The 27,392-nt window shown below is 57.8% G+C and overlaps 2 protein-coding genes across 7 annotated transcripts in view; both read right to left on the bottom strand.

Annotated features, from left to right (window-relative positions):
• Window positions 1-1,926: 1,926 nt before the first annotated feature.
• Window positions 1,927-11,239, bottom strand: Tbx2 (T-box transcription factor 2). Its single transcript, XM_042694119.1, has 7 exons — window positions 10,370-11,239; window positions 8,998-9,265; window positions 7,869-8,015; window positions 6,557-6,633; window positions 6,306-6,469; window positions 5,188-5,825; window positions 1,927-2,712 (listed from the first exon to the last, which is right to left on the bottom strand). The coding sequence occupies exons 1-7, from the start codon at window positions 10,762-10,764 to the stop codon at window positions 2,260-2,262; spliced, it is 2,142 nt and encodes a 713-aa protein (XP_042550053.1). The 5' UTR covers window positions 10,765-11,239; the 3' UTR covers window positions 1,927-2,259.
• Window positions 11,240-18,145: 6,906 nt separating this feature from the next.
• Bcas3 (BCAS3 microtubule associated cell migration factor) overlaps window positions 18,146-27,392 on the bottom strand; it is a 526,670-nt gene continuing 517,423 nt past the window's right edge. For 4 of the 6 annotated variants that reach the window (XM_042692171.1, XM_042692205.1, XM_042692180.1 and 1 more), the window contains one exon: window positions 18,146-18,969. In XM_042692171.1, the coding sequence (XP_042548105.1) occupies window positions 18,821-18,969 (149 nt within the window). In that variant the 3' untranslated portion in view covers window positions 18,146-18,820. Of the gene's footprint in view, window positions 18,970-23,054; window positions 23,146-27,392 lie in introns of all 6 variants that reach the window. The other 2 variants (XM_042692188.1, XM_042692196.1) reach the window with 1 other exon arrangement.

The raw sequence follows: 27,392 nt of genomic DNA, 5'->3' as shown, positions 1-27,392 counted from the left end.
GCCCCCTGCTGACCGCAGCCCGGGCCGCGAACCCCGAGCCCGGCGAGCCTTCCAAGAAGCGCTCCTCCCTCGCTCTAGGAACTTTCGAGGCGATCTTCGGGCAACACATTGTCCCCAGCGGAACAGGGGCCTCGGGGTCCCCGCCCGCCGGGCCCTCCGACCCTGCGCGAGCTGAACCCCCCTCGCCCCGACGCCCCCCTCCCCGTTACCGCACAGCCTGGGAGCCGCTCCCCCCAACGCCTTCCTCGGAAGTGGGTGGACTCACGAAGGTGTCCTGGGCGCTGGGAGACCCCGAAACTGCCCACCCCACCTCTTGCCCTCACCATCCCACACTGGGCCTTAAAGTGCCTGCGAGACACGTGCCAAGGAGATTGGGGTGCTCGGGGATCCACCAACCCCGGGGCAGGTTGATGGCCCGGTCTCCCAGCCTCTCCCCACCCCCACGCCAGGCCCCCGGCCGGCGGGGCGGCGTTGGGGACCGGAGACAGCGGTCCTGGACGGAGTGGGTGTCGGGGAAGGGCGTCCACCACAGCCGAACCCCCAAGGCCCAGACAACTGCGGGAGGAAAGGGAGGATCCCCCCCACCCCACTCCACCCCCAGAAGGGATGGAGACGAGTTCGTTACGAGGAGAACTTTCTAGGCCAGCCTTTGCCACTCCCGAGCAGTCCGGCCGCAGAGTGCTTCTCTCTGGGGTTCCAAAGGCTCCAGCGTCGCCCCTCACGCCTGTAATCCTCGCGACTTTCAGAGGCTGAGATCCAGAGGTTCCATGTTCGAAGGCAGCCCAGGGCAGAAAAGTCCAAAGGCCTCCATCTCCAATTAACCAGCAAAAAAAAAAAGCTGGACTGGAGGCATGACGCAAGTGATCCAAGTTCCGACCCAGCGAGCAAGCCAGCCAAGCAAGCGAGAGGCCCTGAGTTCAAATCCCGATACATCAACCAGGGCGGACTCTAGACGGGATTTTTCTCCCTCGGGGGTCCGAGCCAGACCCTTCCCCAAAGGGAGAGCCCCATTTTCCAGTCTCCCTCCCCCTCTCCCCCCCCCCCCCCACCGCCATGGAGAAGCGAGGCAGAGAATGCGCCTTCTCCCACGGAGCAATGGGAAGGGAGTCCGGGTCCGAGCGGGGGTGGGGGGGCACTGGCGGCGAGTGGCCAGCAGAGGGCGCCCCGCTCTGGGTGGGGCACACTGTGCGCTGCAGGGAAGTGGGGCGCTGAGGGGAGGACGTGGTGGGATGTGGGGGGGGGACCTTGGTCCCCCTCGCGAGTCCTTCCAGCGCCCCAGCCCCGCGCGGCCCACAGAGCGCACAGCCGCCTTCACGTGGCATGGTCGCGTTTTATTGTTTGCTCGTGGGTTTGGATGTTGGGGGGGGGGGTGTTTTTTGGGGGGAGGGGGTTGGTTTTTAGGGTCGTCGTTTCATTCTCGCTCGGGAGCGAGAAACAAGAGGCCGGTGGGGCCTTCTCCCCCGCGCCCTGCACACTACAGCTGCGCGTGTTCACAGCCCTGCACACCTTTCCAATAAATTAATACCGCTGTGCATCTCTGGGACCCTTCAAGCTTATGTACACAATTACCATTTATTTCATAAATATCCCCCCCCCCACCCTGGGGACTGAAGGCAGGAAGAAGTGCAACTCTCTCCACCAACCCAGGAGTGGGTGGGGCGCCTGTCTCTTGGAGGGGGGAGGGCTAAAAAGACAGGTTCCCCTCCCCCCCATACACACACGCACCCCAGCTCGGCTGCGCTTCCTTCAGCCTTCCTGGGCCCCAGCATCCCCCCCCCCCCCCAGGGGCCGCGCGGGAGCTGTGTGCGCATAGCTCCCACCCGTGCGCGCGCCTCCTGCTTCCCAAGGGCCCTACAGGGCCAGGCAGGGGTGGGGAGGGGGGGAGTGAGAAACCCCCAGCCTCCTTCTCCCCTCCCTCCCCCCCACCCCAGTCCCCCAGCGCTGGGAGGCCGGAGGCCCTCTCTGCAGATGTAACTTTGCCTTTGGAGCGGGTCTGGACGGAAGCCCGTGGCTTCCAGGCGTGTTCTCTGGCCGCTCCTGCTTGAGGCCCAGGGAAGTGTGGTAGACCCCGGCTTAGCAGACGAGGCTCTATACTCTGGCTGCTGCAGCCCGCGGTTTGTTGTTTGTTTTGTTTTTGTTTTTTTGCTCCTTTATTTAAATAAATACCCATTCTGTGCTGTTTGTGTCCCAAGCAGCAGGAGGGGGGCGGGCAGGCAACCCGGAGGCCTGCGTGGCGGAGGCGGCCCGGGAGCCCCTCGCTCACTTGGGCGACTCCCGGCCGGGAGAGAGGGCGCGCTGGCTCTCCAGCCCACTCACCAGTCTCTGGATACTCTGCAGTTCACTGGCCGCCTCTTTGGCTGAGCCGCTGGGCGACAGGGCCCCGCGGGAGGAGCCCCCCACTTTGCGGAGAGCCAACTCGGGCAGGGGACTGGGCTCACGACTGTTGCCACCGGCGGCCTTGGCGCCCTCGGCCGGCAGCCCGGTGGTGAGGAGGCTGGCGCTGGGCGGGATGGTCACGGGGATCTGGTAGGGGCTGAAGCGCAGGCGGGGCCGGGCACTGCCCAGGAAGGGGCTCCGGGACAGGGAGCCGGCGGCGGCGGCGGCGGCGGCGGCGCTGGTGGCCGGCAGCGCGGAGGCGGCGGCTGCGGCCGCGGCCGCCATGTAGGTGTACGGGTAGGGGAAGAGGCCTCCGAACGTGGGCATCGGGATTCCCTGGAAGAGACAGGGAGGAGACAGGGTTAGGCATCCCGCCTGTGGTGTCTCTGGGACGGCCTGGATGCTGCGATGGAGCATCCGAGCCCTCCTCTGTCAGGACATCTAAATCCAGAGGTCATAGGGTGCCCATGGCCAAACCCAGTGGAGAAGCGCACCCATACTCGGGGTAGGGTGCAAGTTCTGTGCTCAGCGTTCTGGTAGGGGTAAGGGAAAGGACAGGACGCCCAGGTGGCCGAACTGGCACAGCAAAGGCCTAGAGGGAAGGAAGGAAGCGAGGTAGGCACCGGGCCAGGTGGTAGGCAGGCAGCTGTGGCTGTCAGGGGGTTCTGCCCATTTCCAACAGTCCTCCTACCCCCACATCCCTCCCCCCACCCTGTGTGTGCCCAAGGCCGGGGAGCACAGGCTGGGGGAGGAGCTTGCTAAGGTCTCCTGCCTGCTCACCTGCCCGGCCCCTCCCGCCTTGGCCAAGAGCAGGGCACAAATGACAACCAGTTCATAAACTGGTCCGAATATTCCATAGAGAACTGGCAGCCCCTCCTCAGCAGCTGAGAGGGAATGCAAATGCTGCCTGCCCAGCGAGCGCAGGGCAGCCAGGAACCCCTTGGCAAACCTGAACTCACCAGGCCGGGGCTGGAGATTATGTGACCTTTGAGATAATGGCTCACTCCCCCAGCCTGTGGGGGTGGGGTGGGCAGGAGGGCAGAGGGGTGACCTGGCTAAGTACCTGAGGAGCCTTGGTGCAGGCTCCAGCAAGGAGAAGCAGAGGCAGCTCAGTCAGGAGGGGGGGAAATGCTCTTTCCGAGTGGGTCGAGACACACAGAACATTTCAGATGTGGCCTCTTAGGTCAGGAGAGAGGAAGGCTCTGGATCTCTCAAGATGCCTTTCTGTCACTCAAGACCTGATGCACTGGCCAGCAGCTATACCAAAAGACCCCTGCCGAATGCTGTGCACCCCCCATTCTGGCTTTGCACCTGTTGACCAGGATGTGACTAGAAGTCTTGACTTCCCTATGACCTCTATAATGCCCAAGGTCATCATCAGAGCTTAGGGGAGAGTCATCAGTGCAGATTAACTCTCCAAGCCCTGGACTCTGTTCTCTAGAAACTTGTCTCCAGCCCAGACAACCATGTGATATTGGTGCCTCAAATCCTGCACATACTGTGATGCTGAGCTCTGCTTAAAACCTGAGGGTGGAGATGGGGGAGGGGGGAATAGGTGAGAACGAAAGAAGGGGTGATGTTGACCAAGAAGTCTTGTAACTGACTTGTGGAACTGTAACCCCATTTGTATAACTAGTAATAAAAACTCATTTCATACCCCCCCCCACACACACACACTCACACCCAAGACTTTAAACATATTAGCTCCCGAACCCAAAGGAACTTTCTTAGACCTGAACTCCTATTTTCCTTCTCTTGCGATAAGATCTCAAGGGCTTAATTTGCCAGAAACCTCAGAGGGAAGAAAATGAATGAAGGGATTCCAAACCTTTCCACGGGGAATATTCCACCCAAGTAACCAAAGAGGCCACCCTCCCCATGGGATCTCCTGGCCACATTTTCATAAACTCTCTCCTGGGAGCTCAGAGTTTCAACAAGGATCTGGGGAATTCAGTTATCTTTTCTGGGAGAATCGAGGGGATTTTGTGTGTGTGTGTGTGTGTGTGTGTGTGTGTGTGTGTGTGTGTGTGTGACACAGAGAGAGAGAGAGAGAGAGAGAGAGAGAGAGAGAGAGAGAGAGAGAGAGAGAGAGAGAGAGGGAGAGAGAGGATTTCCTAGAGGTCCTAAAAGGGGCAAGGGATGTGTGGGAGATGGATCGTTTTGGAGGTTAATTGTCCTGACAATAATGTGAATATTCCTTCTCCATTTGTCCAGTCACCCTAGCCTTTCAGCTCTGATGGCGAGGCAAGTGTCTGAGCCAGAAGGGTGAACGACATAAAAGAAACCCACTAATGGGAATCTGTGTAAGTCTGGAGTTTTGGTTATTTTGTTTTTGTCATTTTTGGTTTTTTTGCTGGTCCGTAGAGGGGTCTGAACTCTGGGCCTGGGCGCTGTCCCTCAGCTCTTCAGCTCTAGAGCTCTACCACCTGAGCCACAGCACCACTTCTAGCTTTTTCTGCTTATGTGGTGCTGAGGAATGGAACCCAGGGCCTCATTCATGCAAGGCAAGCGCTCTACCACTGAGCCACCTTCCCAGCCCGAGTTACTTTGACTGCTGCCCTCACTCCTGACTGGGGGTATGGGGAAGGAAACAGGCCCAGGGAGAGTAGATCAAGCACTTGGCCAAGGCCACACGAGAGTGAGAAGCAACTCCTCCCGGCCAGATCATAGATGTGAGTCTCCCTGAACCTAGGTATCCCGGAGAGCGACCTTCCGCTCTTTCTCTCGAGGAAGCTCTGGCCTCCTGGAGGGTCTGGCGCCCCTCACACCCTCGGCCCACCTCCACCCAGCCCAGCAGCTCACCGGCCTTACCTGAGATGCCAGCATGTGCTGGGAGAGGTGGAACGGGAAGGGCGCGGCGGAACTTGCTGCACTGGCCCCGGGCCCCAGCCCGCCTGCGTCCAGCCCCGCGGCCGTCCCGGGCCCCGCGCCTCCGCCACCGCCGCCACCGCCTGCCACCGAGGCCAGCAGATGACCCATGCCCATGGCCGAGAAGGCGCCCGGGCCCATGGCGAACTGTCCTGGGTGCAGGAAGAGCGGTTGGCCGGCTCCCAGAGGCCCAAAGAACTGCTGGCCGTGCAGGTGGCTGGAGAAGGCCAGGCCGGGCAGGTGTCCCGCGCCCAGCGGGGACGCACTGTCCGTCTGAACCACCAGTGGCGCCAAGCCCGGCTCCTTGGCCTCGGCCGCTTCCTTGCGCCCCTCGTCCTTCCTCCTGCTTTCGGCGCGCTCCTTCTCCAGGCTCCGCAGCCCGAACGGGCCGTCACCGCTGCTCTCCGCCGCTTCTTTGCCCCTCTCGGGACTGCGCCGCTCCCGGGAGCGTTCGGGTTCGGCCAATCGAGGGGGGCTGGTGCTGTCCCCCGTCGGGCTGCGGCCTAGAGCCGCGCTGGCGCGCTCATCGCTCAGCCGCTCGGGCTCGGGGTCGCTGTCTGCGGCGCAGGGCTTGTCCTCGGCTGCGGGGAGAGGGGCGCGCGGTTACCGGGGCTTGGGCCCAGGTGCGAGGGAGGCCCGCTCTCGGTGCCTGGGCCCCCCGCAGGCGTTAGGGAGGCCCGCTCTGGGGAGATCCGATCGCAGAAACTTCTGGAGGCAGCGAGGGGCAGCTGCAGGACATCTAATCCAAGATCTCAACGCTGACAGTGGAGGAAACTGAGTCCCGCAGAGGCAACCTCGTAGCCAGAGTCTCTCAGCCCACAAGGGGCCAAGCTCACCATCCAGCCGGCCGCCTGGCTAGCGAGAGCCGCCCTCCAAGGGAGTCCATCCAGGTTGACGGCCCCTTCCAGGCACACCCCGGCCGCCTCGCCCCAGGCCATTCAAAGAAGCAGATCGCCAGCAAAAGGCCAGCTGGGCGTCCCAAGGCCCCTCCACCCCCTGCCCCGACTCTGCACTTCCTCCCCCGCCCCCCCCCTCGATTCTGGACCAACCGCACAACTCACCTCGGGCCCGGTGCAGGCGCAGGGGACTGGGCGCCGCGCCCGGCGAGGGCGGCGGTTCCCGCGCAGGTGGAGGATCGCAGGACGAGGCGTCCGACTCGGCGCCGTCGCGCTCCGGCTTGCAGTGCTCCTCGTACAGGCGCAGGGTGGGCAGCGTGAGCTGCTTCCTGGGATGGACACCGGGCATCAGCGCGCCTCTCCTCCGCCCGCTTCCCTCGGCATGCGCCACCTGCCCTTTGGGGCTCAGCCCTCACCTCTTTTCCCGACGGCCATTCCCCGTGTCCCGGAACCCCTTGGCAAACGGGTTGTTGTCGATCTTCAGCTGTGTAATCTGTGGGGACCAAGGAGGCGGCGCTAGGTCAGGACCTGGCTCTTGCAGCCTGACCCGAGGGCACCCCAGGTCAGCCGCTGCGGGGAGGTCGAGAGGGGGACCTAGAATGGAGACCTGAGGGTTTGTGCGAGCCAGCCTGACCGGGGGACACCACCCAGGCGAGGCCAGCAGGTGGGCATTGGAGGGAATTGACCAGTATCTCTGCTCCTCCAAAAACGTTTAAGAAATGAATTCTTCAACCACGCACACAGGCCCCAGGCTGTGCGCGCAGCGTCCAAACCCGCCCAGGCAAGCAAACAGGCCAGTGCAGTCACGCAGGTTAAGCGGCTCCGCACCTGGGCAGGCTCTGTGCGCAGCCCCAGCGGCGGCCACGCAAGCCCGCAGGTCCGGGCAAGGGCAATCCCTCACAACCCCAGGGCTGCACACAGTCAAGTACACACAGAATAAACAAGTGCTCACGGAATCAAACAACTTCACATGCTTCCACCCAAATCTAAGGCACTCCAAATGGTGTGTGTGAATAGCTGGATGTGTATGCGGGCTCACAAAGACACAGCGGGTGCTGTGGACGTTGGGAGCTTCTCCTTCACTGGACACTAATACATATACTACAGGCCTGCTCTGTGTGTGTGTGTGTGTGTGTGTGCACTTCACTAGAGAAAAGGAATAGAGGGCAGCTAGTAGGAAAAAAGACAACCCTTTTACTTGATGCTGAATTTTCTCAGTATCTCTCAAGAGGTCTGGGGCCTGGAGTGACCCAGACAAGTCGCTGGGGGTGGCGGTGGTCGTAGTGGATTTTCAGGCTCTGTGTCACCTGTCCCCGTCTCTGGTCTCTGGCTTCCCCGAGGACGCTAAGCTGGGCCCAGAGTTCCTAGCTTGGGAAGATTGCCTCAGGCGCCCTCTTTCCATTTAAATTTCCATCTCCGAGCCAAGAAATAAACGAATAAAATGTAAAAATGTCAGCACGGGCTGGAGTCTCTACTAATTGCTAAGTAAACATCTCCGCCCCAAAGAGTGCCAGCTGTTAGCGCACCCAGTGGGGAGCATGTGTGTACGTGTAGGGCTTTGGAAAAGGGAGCCTTGGTGTGGGGGTGGGTCTGTGGGTGCTGGGAAACTTGGTGATCCTGGGTAGGTGGTGAGCGAAGGGAGAGAGGCTGCGTTAGGGTGGGTAGGCTTGCGATGGGGAGGTTGGAAAGTGTGGGTGCTGGACTGAGCCCCCTTCCCACCCCGCACACCTTGTCGTTCTGGTAGGCAGTGACAGCGATGAAGTCGGTCTCAGGGAACACATAGGTGCGGAAGGTGCTGTATGGCAGCTTCAAGATGTCGTTAGCTCGAACGATGTGAAAGCGTGGCTGGTACTTGTGCATGGAGTTCAGGATCGTCTGTGGGAATGGCACCAGTGAGCTGGCACACCCCAGCCCTTGTCTCCAGTGGTTTTTTATTTTCACTCCCTGGGGACCTGACCCCCATCTCCTTCTATCTATATTTTGTCGCTGCTTCCCCCCCCTTTTTCTCTCACCTATATTTTCTCTTCTTCTTTTTCCTCATCAATTACTTTCTTTTAGCTTCTCCTTTCTCTGCCAACTGTCCACCCCTCCCCCAACCATACACACAGATTGGAAACAAAACTACAGTAGAAAAGAAAAGAAAAGAAAAAACAAACCAACTTCACTTTGAACTTTCCTTCCTTTGGTGTTACTCAGGCCCAGAAATGACACATCGAGAATTTTGACCTGGGACTGACCTGCCTATTCTGTAGCCCCCTTTTTTTTGCCTCATAGAATCTCCTCTTCCCAACATTTGCTGAGACCTTGGCTCAAGAAGAAATAGAGTCACTATACCCCCTCTAGATTGGGCACAACTGCCTGTAAGAGGAAGGAGGGTACCCCAGGATATTTGGGGTGGGGGCTGATTGAACATTCAAATCCTCTAGTCTTGGGGAAGGGCGAGGGCAGGTCAGGAGTAGATCTTCCAAGCGCAGCACCTATAGGCACAAACTAGGATGCCCTTCCTGATTACAGGTTGCTGTACTCAGTCCGGGTGTCATCTACCTTTGGCTTGACTGAGGGCAGGGGTTCCCTCCAAGGCCTAACCAAACTGAAATTGTGGGCAATCTGGAGCTCATCCAACCCACCTATCCTTCCCTAGGTCGGTAGGCAGGATCTAGCCTTCTGCAAGCTTGGAGAGCAGAGCTGTGGAGGCTGGGGGCCCAGATGGCCTCAGCCACAAGATTGGGACATGGGGGTGGGGGGGGGGGAGGAGAAGCAGGAGCGGTTAGCTAGTGCTTCCCTGACTGAATCCCAGGGCCCAGCTGCTGAGGGAGTGCTGGCTTTCTCAATCCCATTCTGTTCTGCCCTCACTCACAAAGCCATGCTTGTCGGAGATGTTGTTAGTCAGCTTCAGCTTATGGAAAGCCACCGGCTTGGCCATCCACTGCTCCCCCGTAGCGGGACTGTCCGGGTGAATGTACATGCGTTTGGGCATCTCTGGGTCGGCCTTGCCAGCCACCATCCAGCGCGAGTTGTGGAACTTGTAGCGGCAATCATCAGCAGCCACAATGTCCATCAGCAAAATGTACTTGGCCTTCTTGTCCAGGCCGCTGACTCTCACCTTGAAAGGGGGGAACATCCGCCTTGGAAGGGAGGGAAGGGGGAAGACGCCATTGGGACCCAGCTCTTCCAAATCAGCGGGTTCCTGTTTCCCTTTCCTTCTCCCCCTTAAGTACCCCATTGCCTATAGATTTCCTGATTGCCTTCTTCCTTGCCCCCGGCTGCCTGGGCCCCTCACGAGCTCTGCCCAATCTGCAGTTGTTACTTCTATTTCTGCCAATATGAATCTCTCTTATGAGGCCTTTCACTTAAATCTTCACTCTCCCCCCGCCCCCCCATCTAAGATGAAAGCTGATGCACAGGAAAGAGGTCTAGGCCCTCTAGAAAGACACAAGCTTCTTCTGAATCTTGCTTTATTTCAGGGAAAATACATGTATGGGGGTATGTGTGCATGCGTGCATGCATGTATGTGTTTCAGGAAAAAAAATACATACTTGTCACAAAAGCTTCTAGAAATAAATTTGGAAGGTGTTTGTTTGGGGAACTGGTTATAGTCCCTACCAGATCCTGGCTAACGCTGCCTTTCGGGGGAACAGGGTGAGTCTGAGGCCTGGATTCCAGTGGCTAAATCAAGAGTGGAAGTGTTCAAGACTGGGGCTTTTTTTTTGGCTTTAAGGCCTGGGGAAACCGGTGTGTCCCGAGCTCTGAGCCTCACACTCGGGGTCAGACTCCCAGGCCCCCCGGGATCCAGTACTGGAACCCGGCAGGGCCTGAGGATAGCAAGATTCGAGTCCCACTGTGGATTTCAAGGCCGGAGCCGAAAAGCAGGGAAACGCTGCATCTCCCTGGAACTCGGAGGCCCACTGGGGGTGGAGGGTGGGAGGGCAGAAAGGCGAGATCGCAGGGCTAGGGAGACCCGCCAGGGCCGAGCTGCGGGGCCTCCTCGGCTTCGAAACTCAGAACGGTTGGGATTATTCTTTAGGACCGTATTTTCGTTTTATTTCATTTTGCGGATTTGTTTAAAAAAATTTTTTTTTGCTCCGGTGCCAAACAAGAAAAGTCAACTTAGAGCGAAGCAGTGGCTCCGGGGGCGCAGGGGGGAGCCGAGCGCACGGGCTCGGCGCTGGTGGGTGCTGTCCTGTTCCCCCAGCCCGCCCGCCTGCCGGCCTGCCTGCCGGCCGCCCTACCTCCCCGACTTGGTGATGACCATCTCCGTGCCCAGCTTGTGGAACTGGTCCCACAGCTCCTTGGCCTCCAGCGTCACCTTGGGGTCGTCCTCCACCTCGTCCTCGGGCTCCAGGCTCTTGAGTGAGCGCAGATGCGCGGCGGGCGGGTGCGGGCCGAGGGCCGAGACGTGCAGCCCCGCCTCGGCCGCTGCTGCTGCCGCTGCGGCCGCGGCCGCCGCCCCCGCCAGGCCCGGGTCAGGCAGAGGCTTGGCCAGCGCGCTGGGCGGCAGCGCGAGCGCCGGGAAGAAGGAAGGTTGCGCTGCCGCCAGGAAGGCGGACATGGGGAAGTCGGCGGGCCGTGGCGCGTGGAACGGGTGGTAAGCCATGGCGCTGGCTGCCAGCGCCGGCTCTCTCATCGGGACATCCGGCCCAGGCGCTCGGGGGCCAGGGCCGGGGGCGCGCGGCTCGGACCCCCGGCCCGGGCGGCGGCGCGCGCGGAGGACGGACGGCCGGGGCGGCCGGCGCGGCAGCGGCTCCTCCCGGCTCCCAATCCCGCGCGCACCTCAAGGGGCGCGGGGGGCTTGGGGCGCGGGGGCGGAGGGGGCTCTGTACGAGGCTGGGCTGGGCTGGCCGGCTCCGGCGCCGGGGACCACGCGCGACTGGTTAGATCTTGTCGTGATCTCTGGAAAACTGTGACTATCTCACATGTCCTGCCCTGCTCGGATCCCCTGCGCTAACGAGCCAGGCCCCCCTTGATTGCTGATTTTACGCTTTTTGGACCAATTGTGGGTCTCCGGGGGCGGGGTTTTGACAGCTCAGGCCAAGCTCTGGCCGGGAGGGGGGGCCGGGGAGAAGGTGTCGGAAGCCTCAGCAGTAAGAAAACATGTCAACAGAATAAAATATTAACCAATGACGGGCCGGCAGGCCCCGAGACCCCTCCCCCTGGCCTGGCCCCCACCCCGCCGCCCGCGCCCGCGGCAGCTTGCGCGAGGACTGGAAAGCGTGGAGGGACGACCTGACCCGCCGAAAGGGCCTGAGGCGGGGGGCGCCCGGATCCCCAGGCCTTTGGGAAGGCCCCCCTGGCCGCATGCTGGCCCCAAGTGCAAAGCATTGACAAAGTTCCCGAGAGGAGAGGGGGCGCCCTCCTTTTCCTGGCCCGGAGGCCCGGCCGCTCTGGCCTGCGCCCCAGCCTGGCCTCCGACCCGGCTCCAGGTCGCCGCCCCGGGTCTCTGCGTTCCGGAGGGAGGCTGCGGGCGCTGGAAAGCCCGGCCGGTGGGCGGGCAAGTCGGGAGGCTCGGGAGGCTGAGGTCCCGGAGCGGAAGCCAGGTAGCGGGAGCCGGTGAGTGGAGCCAAGGCAGAGCCCTGCTGGGGACCGGACCGGGCGGGAGCGGGGACGCGGCCTGGCGTTGGGGGAAATGTGGGGACCCCTCCGGCCTGTGCCATCTCTCACAGGAAGACTCAAGCGGGACCTGCAGTTCCTAGCAGGCCTTGGACGCAGCCCAGAGCCCGTGGGTCTGTGTCCACCACCCAGCCCGGGATCCTCCGGCGGCCGGGAGAGCGGGTCCTCGGGGCCGGGGAGGTGAGCGCACCTTCCGCGGGGCACTGGGGGGGCACCGCGCCGGCGCATCCCGGAGGATTTTTTTTTCCACCCGCGACCGAACGAATTTTCGCTGCATCCGGTACTTCCTAAACACCGGCATGCCCTTTGCTGCCAGACACTTCTCGAGTTGATGTCCGTCTTGGGGACACGCAGGTGTCCCAAATGCAGGAATGCTGAGTAACGAGTGCGGGATTCGGGGTGTCTGCCAGAGCACCTGTGGTTGACGCCCCCCACCTCCGCAATCAGCCTGCGTTTTCTGTCCCAGCCTGCCCGTCCGCCAGGCATTGTGTGTGTGTGTGTGTGTGTGTGTGTTTCGCCCAGTGTGGTGCCGTGTACATCGAAGGCCATAACTCCAGGTGTGCCGGGGAAAGCTAAGCGATCGCACACCTGCCACGAACTGGGCTCGGGCGCGGACCCTTGGCTGTTCCTGGAGGTCGCGTTCCGAAGGATAATACGGAGTACGCTCCAGCCACGATGGATGCTTCCACCTGCACAACCAATACAAGTGAGTTCCGTCCGCCCCGGCCCTGCGGACGCGTGCTGAGCCGCACACACCCCACCTCCAACGGGGACCCACCCGATCTCGCGGGGCGCCTCTCACTGAGCCATCCTTAGATTGGCGCGTAAAGACCGGTCGCCCCCAACAGTGCGGGGGTCGAGAGCAGCAGGAGCAGTTTGGCCTCGGAGACCTTTTCCTACATTTTTTTTTTTTTTTTTGAGCCAGTACCTTGGCTCCCGTAATTGTTCCTAGCGGTGCATTAGTGGGCGCCAGCCCCGAGGGGTTTTGATCTTGGTTAGTTCACTCTCGGTACCTTCTCTGCCCAGAGTCAACTCTTCAGTTCCGCGCTGCGCTGTCGGTCCGTGCAGTGGGATCAATGGCAGCTTTGCATAATTCCAGCTTCGGCTCTTAGGGGAGGGCTGTGCATGGACACACCTGCACACAGTCGGCGAGGCGATTTGTTGAAGTGAACAAATAGCCAGGGAAGTTTTTCTTAGCCAGTTAATCCAAGTACGGAACCAGGAGACCCAGAGAATACATTGCAAAATCGTGTGTTTGCGCGCGTGTGTGGACAGGTACTTTCCTACTTGTAAGAATGTGAGTACATTGAAGTGTGCATTTTGGACGTCTTCCTGGGCCGAGTACATAGCTGGTGTAGCGGTCCGGGCCTGGGTGATTTGCCCAGGGAATCCTGCAGCGTTGGCGCAGAGGCTATATTTTGGAGACCTCAATCCCACCTACAAAGCCGAGGACCATCCGCCCCGCCCCACCATCTTGTAATCATCCCCAGGGTCTGCTGCAAACGCTCTGTGCATTGATTTCCTCCCCTTCTCTGCCGCCCCCTCTTCCCTCCCTCATCCCCGTCAAACTCCAGCTAGGAATATTCTCGGATCATCGAAGACTGGCGCTGGGGCGGCCCCGGCAGCCTCTCGAGCGGCGCCTAGCAGTTCGCAGCTCTTGCTCCTCCCATCCCCCCCTCTCCCCCCCCCCAGCTTGGATCTTCCCCCCCTCCTCCCCTCTTCCTAGGAACGGGCACCCCCGGGGGACTCCCCAGGGCTGAGTGTGCGTGTCTCTTTAAGAGGCCCCGGGGGGCGCCTCGCGGGCCGCCCGGGGCTGTAGGGGGAGGGCGCGGGCGGGGGCGGCTGGCGCCAGGCGGCCGAGGCTCCACAACAAAGCTCCGGCCCCTGTCACTTCGCATCGGGCCGGCCCCGCAGACGGGCGGGGGACGCGCGCGCTCGGCCGCCCCTCCCTCTCCGAGGCGGTGCTGGGCGGGGGCGTCGGGCGGGCGTCGGGGCCCCTGGCGCTCCGTCAGGACTTTCTGCGTTTCCCGCAACAATGAAATGGGGCGCGGCTGCCCAGGCCCCGGTGGGACCGCAGTCCCGAGCCTGGCTGGGCCGCGCGCGTCTGTCTTTTAGCCCGGTAGCCTTTCGCAGAGTTCAGAGACACGGCTGGAGCCTGGTCCTCCGGGAGGGGCGTCCCCGCGGGAGTCGCGCTCGGTGTGACCGGACGGCGCGGGGAGGGGGTCCCTGAGCCCGCGTGGAGGGCATGGCGGGAACGCTCGGGGATGGTCGTGTGGCCCAGGGGGACGGACGCGTACAAATCACTGGGCATCTATGGCGCTGGTGGCATCCCCTGGCGCCTGGGCAAAGCTGGCGTGCCTTGTGTGTGGCCCTAGGAAGATGACTGGTTGAGTGAGGGGTGCCTCGGGAGGCGTCCATCCCGCCTGGACAGGGTGTGCGCGCGCGCGCGCGGACGCAGTCGCTTCCCATCCCCGGCTTCTCCGCCGGACCCTCGCCTCCCGGAGCCTTGGCGCCAGCCAGCCCGGTTTAGCGGTCCGGCTGGGCTCCCCCGCGGTCCCAGGGCTGGCCGGGCTGGGGGCCGCGGCCTCGGTGACCCCAGCCCACAGCGGCCCGGCCTGTCCCGTCCACTTAAACAAATTGCGGCTGACAGGCGCGCAGTCTCTCTGGAGCCACCGCCCGCCCCAATTACCCCGCTCAGGGTCGAGCCAACTGGCTGGGCTGGGGCGGGGGATGCGGCCGACCCCCTCCGTGTCTGCGGTCTGGTGCCCGGGCCCGGCTGCGGGACAACGTCCTTCCGTTAGGCCTGGAGAAGCGCTGGGGCAGGCGCGGCCTGTGTGGCCCAGGCCCGCGGTCTCCTGGCCCGAGCGAAGGCGGGGTGGGGGTGGGGGCAGCCTGGCCACTTGGGGCCCAGGATGGACGTAGTCCTCGAGGGGCGTCTCTGTATCTGAGATCACGAGGCTGGGGAGCGGAGCCCGTGGTCCTGGTGGACTTTTGGACGAGTTTCCCCAGAGTTTGGGGTGGCTGGGTGGGATGATCTCATAACCATGAGTCTGCAAACTACTCAGGGCTTTAGGGCTGCAGGTCCTAGGGGCGCAGCCGTCCTCAGGGGGTCCACTAAAGTGGTGTGTCCTCGACTTGCGTGTACGTGGATGCGTGGGGACCTCACATAGGTGTCTGATAACAGAGCATGATGTAAACACTCGGCTGAGAGGCTTATGGGAGGCAGAACGCATGGAGGTTCCCTAGGAGAGGCCCTTTGGCAGGGCTGGCCCGCGCGCTCAGGCCTGGGATTCTCTGGAGGAGCTGCCAGGAATCCTGCCACAATATAGGCTCCAGCTGCGTCTACTTGGCATCCTCCAAGTGCCAAGCAGCTACCAGGCCCACCGGGTCAGCCTCGAGATTTTTGCCTTAAGATCTGCAACTTCTCCTTGGCCCTCTTTAGCCAGATTATTAGTGCTTCCCCCTTCCTATTTCCTGAAGCTCTGGCCCAGCAGTAATTCACGCAAGGCTATTGGTGGCACAGCTGGAATGGGACCTTAGAAGAGTCTAGATGTCAATGGTGATGCCATTGCAGTCCTCAGAAATGGCACAGACACTTCATGCCTTCACTTTTCAATGAGTTCTTGATTTGAATACAAGATATCAGGGATCTCCCCCCTACCTCTTTACTCTCTTCCGTCCACCCTCCCTCCCTCCCTCTCCCACATCTCTCTTTCTGTCTCTCGGGGTTAGTGGGATGAGTCCTGGATTGTGTGGGACAGAGAGGGCAACTTAGCTTCAGGCCCTTGTAAGTGAACTGGCCGGAGCACAGGAAGTAGCAAGGTGCAGACAGGGGCCAGTTGACTAGCTATGTGACTCCATGACCTTGGGCAAAGCCCTACCCTTCTGTGAGGCTCAGGCTTGTCATCTGCAAAGGGAGGATGGACGTGTGTTAGACACCATCTACTCTGCAAAAAAACAAAACAAAAAACCCCCATTAAGACAGTTTTCCCAGCCTCAGCCTCGCCTTGCTGGCTTGGCCTGGCCTCTGGATGTCTCAGAAGGAGTTGGCTCTGGTGTCTGTACTTATGTGCTTGAATCTGCCTTGGGACCCCTGTCAGAGCTGTTCCATTTGAGTTGCCACCGCAGCTCCCATTCACCTCTCTCCAAATTATAAAGGTTATTTTTTTCCCATCAGATTGAGAGGCAGCCCACAGTATTTTACCCATTGAACAGGTAGTACTGTGAGAATTGGGGACATCGCATGTCTTACCTAGCTTGGTCACAAATAGATCATGTTCTGATGACCTTTCAGGTGATGCTATCAGTTGTGCTGGGAAAGCTGGTAGCTGTGGAGGTTGCCCAGGATGTTATCAGCAGAGGGCAGGAGGCTGGCTGTTCTAGGGAGGGTGGACAATAAGGTCCTCTGCCGTAGGGCCCGCCTCTCACCTCCAGCTGATTACAGGCTGTGGCAGGGTCCCTAACCTCTCCAATTAGCCAGAGGCCAGGCCCAGAGCCTTTCTGATAACCTGAGCAGCGGTGGCAGCCGCCCTGGGGCCAGCTTATCTGGGCTCTCTGATCCTTCCCCTTCCCCCACATGCTCAGAGTTGCCCTGTGAGCAGATGAATAACCAGATTGTCCTGCAAGCTCAGCCAGCAAGTCCAGCCCTCCACCCACCACTTTCCCTGACTGGAGGAGGCCACAGCTGTTTGCCCCCACTAGAGGGAAAGGGCCTGGCTAGGGAGAAAGCCTGACTCCAGGCCACCAGCCAAGTCTGTGTATGGCTGAGAGTGTACCTGAGAGCAAAAATTTTGCCTCATTCCATGTTGTGTCCTAGGGTGGGTACAGGGAGGCTCATGGCTCCTGGAGTTTCTGGAGTTCTCCCCAGACGGCCAGGCTCTGGGCAGTATGCACAGGCCGCAGGGTAGTACCCTCCTCCCTGTCCCTTTCTGCCTGGAATGCTGCTGTAGTTGAGAGCGGAGGATGCAGCAGGCACTCCAATGTCCAATGCTGCTAAAATGAGGAAAAGCAGTTGCTTCAGGATCCTGCCCTCCATGTCTAGGACCTGATGTATTTCCATCATGCCTCACTCTGCCAGAGGTTTTCTCATTCCACAGGAGCTCAGGCAACAGACACCCATCTCCTGAGCCTGTAGGGCCTAGTGTGATTCAGACCTCTTCTCCCCACATGCCCACCTGATCTGGTGGAGGGGACTGAAGATTAAATCTCTTCTTGAGGGGCTGGGAAGTTGGCTCTGTGGTAGAGCGCTTGCCTCACGTGCATGAGGCTCTGGGTTCGATTCCTCAGCACCATATAAGCAGAAAAAAGCTGGAAGTGGTGCTGTGGCTCAAGTGGTAGAGTACTAGCCTTCAGCTGAAGAGCTGAGGGACAGCACCCAGGCCCAGAGTTCAGCCCCCACGAACGAAAAAAAAAAAAAAAAATCTCTTCTTGAACACCAAGGATGGGATGAGAGTCCAGCATCTGCTTCAGTTCTAGTTGGATACTTGGGTGGGAAGACAGTGAATTCAATGTTTCTGTGACTGTTGCATTAAACTTTACCTCAAAACATACCTGGCTCAGTGGGTTTCCTTCAAAGCCTCCCTGGGATTGCAGAGAAGTGTGGCCAGCAAGGAGGGTAGGGGCTAGGACTAGCATTAATATCCTTCCTGTTCAACATTCCTTCAAAATCAGGAACTTGTCACCTGATGTTCTACCCAGCCAGAAAAGGGGGCAAATTCCGAGGTATTCTGAAGACAAGGCCAGGGGTGTGCCAAACTCTTCTTTTAGTCACCACCCATGCCAGGCTAAGTCTGGCCTTGATGGTCAGCAGTAAGAAAGATCCAGGGCTGGAGACATGGCTCCGGGAGAGTACAAGCTGAGCAAGCAAGTGGAGTGCAATGCCTTGAGTTCAAACCCTAGTACCACAAAAGAAAAAAACAAAACCAAAACAAACAACAACAAAAACCCAGAGGGTCCAAGCCTGAAGTCAAACTTAGAGAATTATGCCATGCTGCTGCTGACTCATGCCTGTAATCTTACTCAGGAGACTGAGATCTGAGGATGGAAGTTCAAAGCTAGCTTGGACACAAAGTCCATGAGACTCTTAGCTCCAATTAACCACCAGAAAACCAGAAGTGGTGCTGTGGCTCAAAGGGGTAGAGTGCTAGCCTTGAAATAAAAAGAGCTCAGCCCCATGGCTGACCAAAAAAAAAAGAAAAACAGAAAAAACGTTGGAGAATTGATTTAAACCAGGCCCTACCTAAGTTTGAGAACAGATTTTCCTTCCTTTTTTTGTACCTGTTACAAGCTCCCCACTTACATGCACAAGGGTAGGTGGGTGTCAGAAGCTGAGGCACAAGTCAGGCTCATAGGACTCTGCTCAGCGTTTGCACAGAACTCTGACCCCAGCAACTCAGGGATAGACACCAATTGCAGCGTGATTTATTGAACAAGACGTGCACTTTTCGACAGGACCTCAGTAACCAAGGTTTCCTTCACTAAACAGCACAGGACCAGGGTACAAGGGCTTGAAGATAAGAAAAAGTCTTTCCATGAGCCAGCAGGGAAGCAAGAGGGAAGGGGAGGGCTCTCCTTCCGTTTTCCTTCCCTAGTACACTGGGCCTCATTTTACCCCATGCTGGGGAGGCTGTGCAAGGGAAGCTGGCGGGCAGGCAGTGTGGCCCACAGCCACAGTGGGGTTGAGACTGTCCACGAAGGGCTACCTTCCCCCCACCCAGGCTCCAAGATCTGGTCACTGTTCCAGGCTCCCTGGGGGGGGGAGGGGTATAGTTAGGAAATACAAAAGCGGATCCGATACAGGACATCATGTGCAAATGGAGGAGGGGACTGAGCTTCTGCAGTCTTTCTGGCCGCAGCCCTCACGGACAGGAGCGGCAGAGGTCAGGGCGCGCCGAGGTGCTTTGAAGGGTCTCTTCTCATCCAGGATGGGTGGCTGTTGTCACTAAGCTTAGGGAAGGTAGTGGATGAAAGAGGAGCAGAGGCTGAAGGGGGAGAATGGGGGGAGGGAGAGTGGGGGGTCTCCCCCTCCCTCTAGTGAGTGAGTAGGCCACCAGTCAGAAGCAGGTTGCTGGTACCTAGGGGAAGCCGGTGGGGAAGAGGCTGAGGGGCTGGCTCTCATTGATGGGGAGCGGAGACCGGTAGCCGTCAAAGTTTCTTGGGATGCTGCCGCTGGTGGAGCCTGAACTGTTACTCAGAGTCTCGATGCTTCCCTCTCGCTGAAGTTCTGCAAGACAGAGGACAGGGCCAGGCCTGGTCAGATGGGCATGGGAATGGAGGTATGACCTGGGCCACGCAGCTCATCATGAAGTGCACTTCTAGGTCTGCTTACATCCGTTCACAGGGGCTTCTCACTTGCTCCCAGAGGAGCCAGGTGGCAACTCAGGTCACAGGAAGGCTCAGCCAGGGGAGGAAGAGGCCCCCTTGGATAGCATACTTTCCATCCCATGGGAAATCCCTAGAAACCAGGGTTATGGCCACTGCTGATCCGTTTGTTCATGGGACTCACCCTTGCATGCATGCATGTACACACACACACACACACACACACACACACACACACCCCTCCAGTGTGTGCTGTCCTGGATCTGCTGATGAGGAAGGTGGGGAGAGCCAGGGCCGGAGGACAGCAGCTTGTCTGCCTGATGTGCTCTACCTTTCCTCTCCTGCCCCACCCGTCCCTGGATTTCTGCCCCCAGCTCAGCCACTGCCTTGTCACTTGCTGTCACTTACACAGCCCGCCTGCTGGCCAGGCACTCATCCTTGGTACATTCTGGAAATGTTTTGTTTCCTTGTAATAGGGAATGCTTTTTGGGTGGTAGGGGTGAGGGGAGTATTCAGAGAGGGGGTTCCTATTTGCCTGAATGTTTTCTTTCTGCCTTCTCTTCGCTCCAAATCTTCTGGAGCCCACAGAATGAACACATTGAGAGCTGACCCATAAAGTAGGCTGCAAGACCTACTGGGCATGCTGGCTGCTGCCCATTCATGCCGCCATCTTGGATATGGCAGCCTGACGGGTCTTCTTTAGCAATGGATACCTTAACTGCCCCACTATCTCTCCATCCCACATAGAAACTGGGGCAAGGGATTTGGAACAGGATCCCTGGCTTGTGGAATATAAGGATGAAGGGAACACGTCTCAGCTTTCTGAAGGTGTCTAGTTCCTGTCCCTGTCAGCCCTTCCCTGTGACTCGGAACACACATTCTTAAGTAGTCTCTGGAGTTTTTTCTAAGCCAAGATGTAGGAGCCTGAAGCTTAGCATTGGCCCAAGGTAAGCCTGTTTGGAACTGTGGCCTTTTGCCTTTCCAGCTCAGGAGTGCAGAACCTTAAAGCAGTTACCTGAAACAGCAAAGTGTGTACACCATTCCATGCTAGCCCCTGCCACCACACACACAGCACCGGTGACCCCTGGGCTGGCCACCAACAGCTGGCTAGGAACTGACTATTGACCCCCACACCATGCAGGCCACCCCCAAGGCACTCAGTCCGCTCCATAGCAGTCACAGAACAGAGCAGGGGAAAGGAAGGCACCTAGATTGGGGAAGGGGCTGAGGCTGCAGTGGCCATGGATGGTCTGGACCCAGGCTGGATGCATACACCAGGACACCACAGCCTCCCAGCAGATTGCACACGATGGAAGGAGGGGGGGGTCTGGTTGTGGTACCTGATCTCCCACAGACACTGGTCACTGATGGGGACTTGATTCTGGAAAAAGTCCAAAGATATTTGGGTATGGATAGAAAACAAGGCAGGAGGGTGCTGGGTAGGATCTCTTTCCCTTGCTCATTATTCAGTATCACCCTAATTTGGGGGCAGGGGTGTACAGGTCATTGTGCCAGGAGAAGGAAAGTCTAGGAAAGCAAAGACTAGGCTCTGGGTGCTCTTTGTGGAAGTGGAAGACTCCAAGAGAGCACGCTCCCTCCCCTTTCTTTTCCCATAAGCAAGCCAAAGGGTTTGGGGAGGGGGGAAGACCTGTGAGGCCCCCACTTTGTTTCAGAAGCTTTTGCCCACCAGCACAGCCAACCTGGCACTAGGGGGCGCTGACAGCAGGGCCAGGCGGGCAGGAGAGGAGTAGGCAGTAGCAAGAAACGCAGGGGCCTCCTCAGGATCCGGATGGGAAGCCCCAGATGAAGCAATGGGAAAGGCCACCAGAACAGAGACAACCCCAACCATCTTGATGCAAAATGCGACACATCCACACTGCCAAGGAAGCCAAGGAAACCAGAGCCTGGGTCCAAGCGGGGTATCCCACCATCCCTTGGTGCAGGTCCCAGCAACACCCCAGCCGCCTTAGCAACCCCATCACACAAGTCTGACTGGATACGCCCCATCCATCATGTGACAGTGTAGGACAGTTACAAATGGATTTGTTGCTCTTGGGGCCAGGCATCACCTGGGCTGCTTGTTCACATTTTCTTTTGCCTTTTCTTTTTGTGTGGCAATACTGGAGTTTCAACTCAGAATCTCATGCTTGCTAGGCAGGTGCTCTACTGCGGAGCCATGCCCCCCCCCTTAGCCTTTTTTGGCTCTGGTTATTTTTGAGATAGGGTCCTGCTTCCTTCCCATTGTAGCTAGCATGACAGACATGTGGCCATCATGCCCAGCTTCTTTCTGTGAAGATGGAATCTCATGAACTTTTCTGCCTAGGCTAGCCTGGACCCATCATCTTCCCAATCTCATCTTTTCATGTAGCTTGGGATGACAGATGTGGTCCAACTCCTCCTGCTATAGGTTGAGAGAAGGGAGGGGTGTCTCACAAACTCTTCTGTCTGGGTTGGACTTGAACAGTCATTCTCCTAATCTCAGCTCCCCAAGTAGCTCAGATTACAGGCATGAGCCACTGTGCCTGGATTGTTTGCATTTCTCTCTTTACTGTGTAGACCTGAGTGAGATGGGGTGGGCAGGATTCTTTTTGCCCTCATGTCCCAGGGTACTCAAGGCTCTGCTGACTCTGTCTCCTGGATGTCTCTTGCCCTGACTACCTTGCCCTGCCACCTGGGCCCCCTCACTTCCAGATCCTTCCACCCAGAGTACAAACCTCACCTTGCTTTTCCTCTCCTTTCTCTCTCTGCCACTCCTTAGCTCACTCAGGATCAAAATCTTAACTGCCCAGCACTACCAAAAAAGATTCTTTTCAAGCCTGGCTCGCTCATGTGCTCCCCAGCTAAGGAATCTGTGCAGATAGCTTTAGGCTCTAGGTTCATGGATCTGGGCTCATGCAACTTTCTATGCCTGAAGATCTGCCAGACTTCCTGCGCTCCAGAACACAGTCCATCTTCCCAAGCTCTGCAAAGCTCCATGCTGACTTCTAGCCAGGCTCTTGAATGTTCCCAGGTGTGTCTCCCCAGGAAGAGCGGTCCCTGCAGAGAGGGGACGCCTCATCTATATCCCCAGTGGTAATTAATCCCTGGCCTGAAAATAAGTGTTCAAAAATCATGTCCTGAATGAATGAATGAATGAATGATGTGGCAAGAGGAAGGCTTTCTCCAGCATGGAGAAACCGTAAAAGAACCAGGAGTCTTGCTGGCTCTGGGACAGCCTCCTGGGTACTTCTCTTTTTAATTTTCTTTATTTTGGCAGTACTGGGACCATATACTTACTAAGCGGAAATCTATCATTTGAGCCATGCTCCAGCCCTTTTTGGTACTTAATTTTAATTAATTGATACTTTGTGCCAGTCTTAGGGCTTGAACTCAGGGCTGGGGTGCTGTCCCTAAGCTTCTTTTGCTCAAGGTTAGCACTCTACCACTGGAGCCACAGCTCCACTTCCAGCTTTTTTTTTTTTTTTTTTTTTGTCAGTCATGGGGCCTGAACTCTGGGCCTAAGTCCTGTCCCTCAGCTCTTCAGCTCAAGGCTAGTGCTCTACCACTTGAGCCACAGCTTCACTTCCGGTTTTCTGGAGATAAGAGTTTCAAGGCTTTTCCTCCCCAGGCTGGCTTTGAACCATGATCCTCAGATCTCAGCCACCTGAGGAGCTAGGATTACAGGCGTGAGCCACTGGCACCTGGCCCAGCTTTTTTTTTTTTTTTTTTTTTAATTTATTGGAGATAAGAGTCTCATGGATTTTCTTGCCCTGACTGGTTTCGAACCTGAGTAGCTAGGATTACAGGCATGAGCCATCAGTGCCTTGCTTCTTGGGGGCTTTTCTATGTGCCTGCTCTCTAGGCTGTACCCCCTCTCCCAACATGGAAAAAAGTAAGAGTGGGTGGGACCTGGTTGTGGAGGAGGGGAGCACACAGGAATCCCTACTTCAAGTCATCCCAGCTGCCCAGCCCTAGGAGCAAGCAGCAAATGGAAATGTGTGGCCTTACCTTCCTCCATCCCGAATGCATGCTTTGTTACTGTTGGGTTGTTCACGGACGCTGGGCTGTTGGCATTGTTTTTTTTTTCCTTTTTTTTTCCCTTTTGGAAAGAAAAGCATTGAGGAATCTTTTTGGAAAAGATATGGACAATGATTGAGAAGTACACTGATCTCTGCAAGCAGTGGAAAGGGTGGAAGGAGGTGCGGGGTGTCACACCAGGAGGAGGGTAAGCTTGCTGTGGAATCCTGAAGTCACGGACACGGACATGCATGTGGAGGTGGTTGCAGACTGACCAGTCTCGGGAGTCCCAGAGATGCAAATGTTGTGACTCGTTCCGCATTGGGGCAGGGGAAAAGGAATCACACAGTAAGCATGAGGACAGCTTTAGGAGGGGTAGAGGCAGGGACCTATGGCCCATGCAGTGCCAGATGAGTCCCCATGCAGGTAGTTTGCAGGGGGGTGGGGAGGGAGGGGGGCGGAAGGGAAAGGAGACAGGTGCACAGTTGTCGGGGAGACTCGGATGTTGTAGTTTAGTACCCCCACTCTTGGTTGTGGCCCTCCTCCCCACTCCCAGCCCCCCCTCCCCCCAACTCTACAGTTCTCCTGCTGCAGAGACACACTTATATGCAAAACCCACTAGAAACAAGCCAGGGCCCTGGACAATGCCAGGGACTGTGTGACCTGGGAAAAGTCCCCAACTAGTTCCTCTACCTCCTAGAGGCCTGGGAATTTGGGCTCGTGGTAAAATTCGCTCTAAGAGTGCTTGTTGTCTAGATCCTCGCATAGGACAGAAGATGAAAACTAGCCCCTTAGGAAAATGGCTAATAGTCCCACATTCTCTAAGGACATCCAGCCCCATGGGAGTGTATATCCTGTGTCCCCAACTGGCTCTGAGTTTCCCACCTCTGGAGGGAAAAGTGGAGTGAGTGAAGGCCATCATGCCCGCCACTGGCTGTGTCCCTCTATTCCCTGCTGGAAACACGCTTGACACCCACAGCCTGTTTTTCGTGGCACAGTCTGGGGTATAAGGCCATACGAGGAAGGGAGTAATGGAAGGGGCAGTAAGTAATCTTATAAAATAAAATAAGGGAGGAGCACCCTCCATCTCAACCCCACATTATGCCCATCAAAATCCAAAGGTGTTGGAGGTGCTGAGAGACGAGGATGGAGAGAAGGGATTTGGATTGGATGCTCGGGGAGACACAGCGAAGAGTCTATGCGAGGAGATAGGGCATGGCTGCCACAATAAAAGGTCCTCCTGTCCCTTAGTGCATACCCCAGCCCTTTGGCCAAGGGGGAGCAGAAAGTCTGGCTCCTCAGAGCTGTGAGCTGGACTGGATGAGGTGTTTGTTTTTCACACTCCTACACCATGATGTCCAGTTCCCCCATTCCTTGGGAAGGAGATGAACTGCCCAGGGTCCCAGGCCTGGGAGAACGCTGGCGACGAGCCAGGGAAGCCTAAGTGCATGGGAACCTCAGCAGAGGGCCAAGCGTGAACCTTATTTTGGGCTGAGTGCTGTCTGAGTCTGGCCAGTCCAGGACTGTGGGGGCATCTTTGATTCTGGTAGGTGATTTATGCAGTCTTAACGACCCCGAGGGAGCCTAAGGTGGATCCAACGTGGGTCAGGGAGGGCCCTGCTGTGCATGTTTGAGGGCAGGGAGCCCATGTCCCAGCCTGCAAGGGCAGCCCTGGCACTTCCGCCCACTACAAAAAGGAGCGCAGCCCCCCTGGCTTCCTCTCAGGCTCCAGCCAGCCTTGCTCTGCGTGAGCATCAAGGGGCTGCTCATTAAAGGGATTAGCAGAGCACTTTTATTGGGCCCTGGCTGCAGCCACAACTCTAGTTCTAAGTTAACCACCCAAGCTGCCTGGTGGGAGTGGGATTAGACCTGATGGGAGGAGTCTGCCTCTGCATCAGGCCCCACCCACTTCTGGAGCTACCCAGGGGCAGCTCCCCTCAACCCTGCCCAGCCTCAGCCTGAGAAGGCCGGTGGGGCTGGCCGGATGGCCAGATGGGTGGAAGTAGTCTAGGGAAGGGATCGTAAGCACAGCCGGATTACTCCAACCTGTATGCCTCAGGTTCCTGAGCATGAGGATAACAATGTCTGTTTCATAGCCTGGTTGTAAGAATGAAATTAAATAATGCATGGGGAGCACATCACAAAGTGCTTAAAGCTTCCAGTCAGCAAACGTGAGTTACTATTATTGTGGCAATTGAATTAGTCATTGTGATTATCCCCAGGACTTCAGCATCCCCCTCCAGTCTCTTTCTCCAGCAGGTGCCTCTGCCACCCAGCCCCCCCCCCCCAGCTCCCTCCCCACTGGAGCCTGGGAAAGAGTCTTTTTAATCAAGAAATGGCTTAGGGAAGAAGATGGCAGGTATTGTGTTTACAGCTTTTCACTTTCCTCATTTCAAAGAGGTGCTTGCCTCTTTGCAAACACCTTCCGAGACAGAAAATAAATCTCCAGCCCTGTTGACAAGCACCCACTCACTCCTCCCACCACCATATCCGCCTCCCAGGTCTCCCATGTTAGCAAGGGCCGCAGAGGACACCCTGCCTGGGGTGGACTTGGTGGCAGCCCAGGCCGGTGGATGGAAACAGCGCAAAGCAACCGAACAAACTGCCCTGTCTTGCCCCTCTCTTGGCTCAGGGGAACATTGTGACAAATATTCACACACTTCAGCTCCCTTCTGCTTGAGGGTGGGGAGGCAGAGGTGTGTGTATGTGTGTGTGTGTGTGTGTGTGTGTGTGTGTCCCTCTCATTAAAAGATTGGAAATGTCAGCATTTTTCCTTGGTGGAGAATAACTACATATACACACCCCTATGTAGTGAGGAGACCAGGAAACCCCAGGACTGTTACAAATGGTGTCAATGTGGTGTCTACACTGGGAGACCAGCTTTGCAAAATGGCCCGGCAGTGAGAGGCTCGGGGACTGGGAGGCTTCACTATCTCCGGGTGCTAATAAGCAGGGTTGGCAGCTTCCTGCAGCCAGAACCTAGAGAGCTGACCCAAATGCCAAGTAGGAGGTGGCCCTGGCAGACATGACTTGTCTTATACCAGCCCAGGGCCTGTTCGGTGAGGTGGAGCTGGAGCTGGAGTGCTAAAACTTTAATAGCACTGTTAAGACCACTCTCAGAGCGAGAGCCAGCGATCAGGGTGCTTTTTTTTTTTTTTAGTACTCAACTTGTGCCTTGAACTTTGGGCCTGGGCACTGTCCCTAAGCAACTTTTGCTCAAGTCCAGCACTCTACCACTAAGCCATAGTGCCACTTCCAGCTTTTTCTGTGATTAATTGGAGAGAAGAGTCGCATGGATTTTCCTGCCTAGGCTGGCTTTGAACCACGATCCTCAGATCTCAGCCTCCTGGGTAGCAAGGATTACAGGTGTGAGCCACCAGCACTGGCAAGCCAGGGCACTTTTTTAGGAGGATAAAGGGACAGCTGTTAAGGGAGATGGCCTACAGGGAGGACTTGCTTTCCCCTCACTCTGCCTGCCTTCCCTCTGCCCACCCCTCTAGGTCCTGCTGTGAGGTTCCAGAGTTTGCAGAGGTCCCAACAGACAGGGAATGTCTTTGCTCACTCTGGGGGTGGCTTTGGAAGGCTGGGGGCCAAGATGAGTGATGTCTGAGGGAGGAGCCCCCTTTCTCTTCCTTCCTCTCTCAGTAGGGCGCTCTGATTCCCTGGCCAGGCTGAGGTCCAAGTCATTCCTCCTCCTATTCCCATCAGGGAGCCCTGGTTTAGAGTGCTGGAGCTGTGAGGCTGCGGAGCAGGTCGGCTCCAGCCTGCTCTTCTCTCTGAGGTTAGCACGGATGAGCGAGTCCACTCCCCTGGCTGGCCAGTGCCACAGACTTGTGTTCCCACACAGGGGTCCCTGCCACCAGCCTAAGTGGCTGCAGCTCGGGCCACCTCCAGGGCAGGAGTCTCCTTCAGCCCATAGGCTGCCATGATACCCACATCTTTCCCCCTGCCCAGCTTTTTTTCCTGACTCCTTCAGGCACTGACACCCAGAACATCATGGCAACAGGTTGAGGCCCAGGCTCTGTGGCCTCTCCTGCCCCCACCCGTACTCTCTGCCGCCAAGGGTGAAGGTAAATCTTAGGCGCTCTTGACTCAGGATGCCTGGCTGCTTCCTGTGCCACAGGGGCCATGAATGGGCTCTTCGGAGCCTCAGTGGGGCCTGCGGGGAGGCCGCTGATGCTCCTGGCTGTCCACAGCCCCGACAATGTGAAAGTGTGGCTAGAGCCTCTCTGCTGAGGTTTCCACCCAGGGAACTGGGCAAAGGGCACAATGCATTCCTCTGCCCCCCACCTCCCTCTGGCAGACCCTCAGGTGCCTGGGACACCTGCT

This window comes from Dipodomys spectabilis, unplaced genomic scaffold, assembly GCF_019054845.1.
Source record: "Dipodomys spectabilis isolate Male_0828 unplaced genomic scaffold, ASM1905484v1 ptg000004l, whole genome shotgun sequence".
NCBI classification, from domain to species: domain Eukaryota; kingdom Metazoa; phylum Chordata; class Mammalia; order Rodentia; family Heteromyidae; genus Dipodomys; species Dipodomys spectabilis.
Note: the sequence above shows the minus strand (reverse complement) of the source record. Positions and strands in the feature narration are given on the sequence as shown.

Excerpts from the sequence above, each read along its gene's own strand:
- Tbx2 (XM_042694119.1), bottom strand. The coding sequence starts at position 10,764 with ATGAGAGAGCCGGCGCTGGCAGCCAGCGCCATGGCTTACCACCCGTTC. Across the intron at positions 9,266-10,369 it reads GTCATCACCAAGTCGGGGAG|GCGGATGTTCCCCCCTTTCA; the intron begins GTAGGGCGGCCG and ends CTCCCTTCCAAG. Across the intron at positions 5,826-6,305 it reads GCGCCTGCACCGGGCCCGAG|CCGAGGACAAGCCCTGCGCC; the intron begins GTGAGTTGTGCG and ends CTCTCCCCGCAG.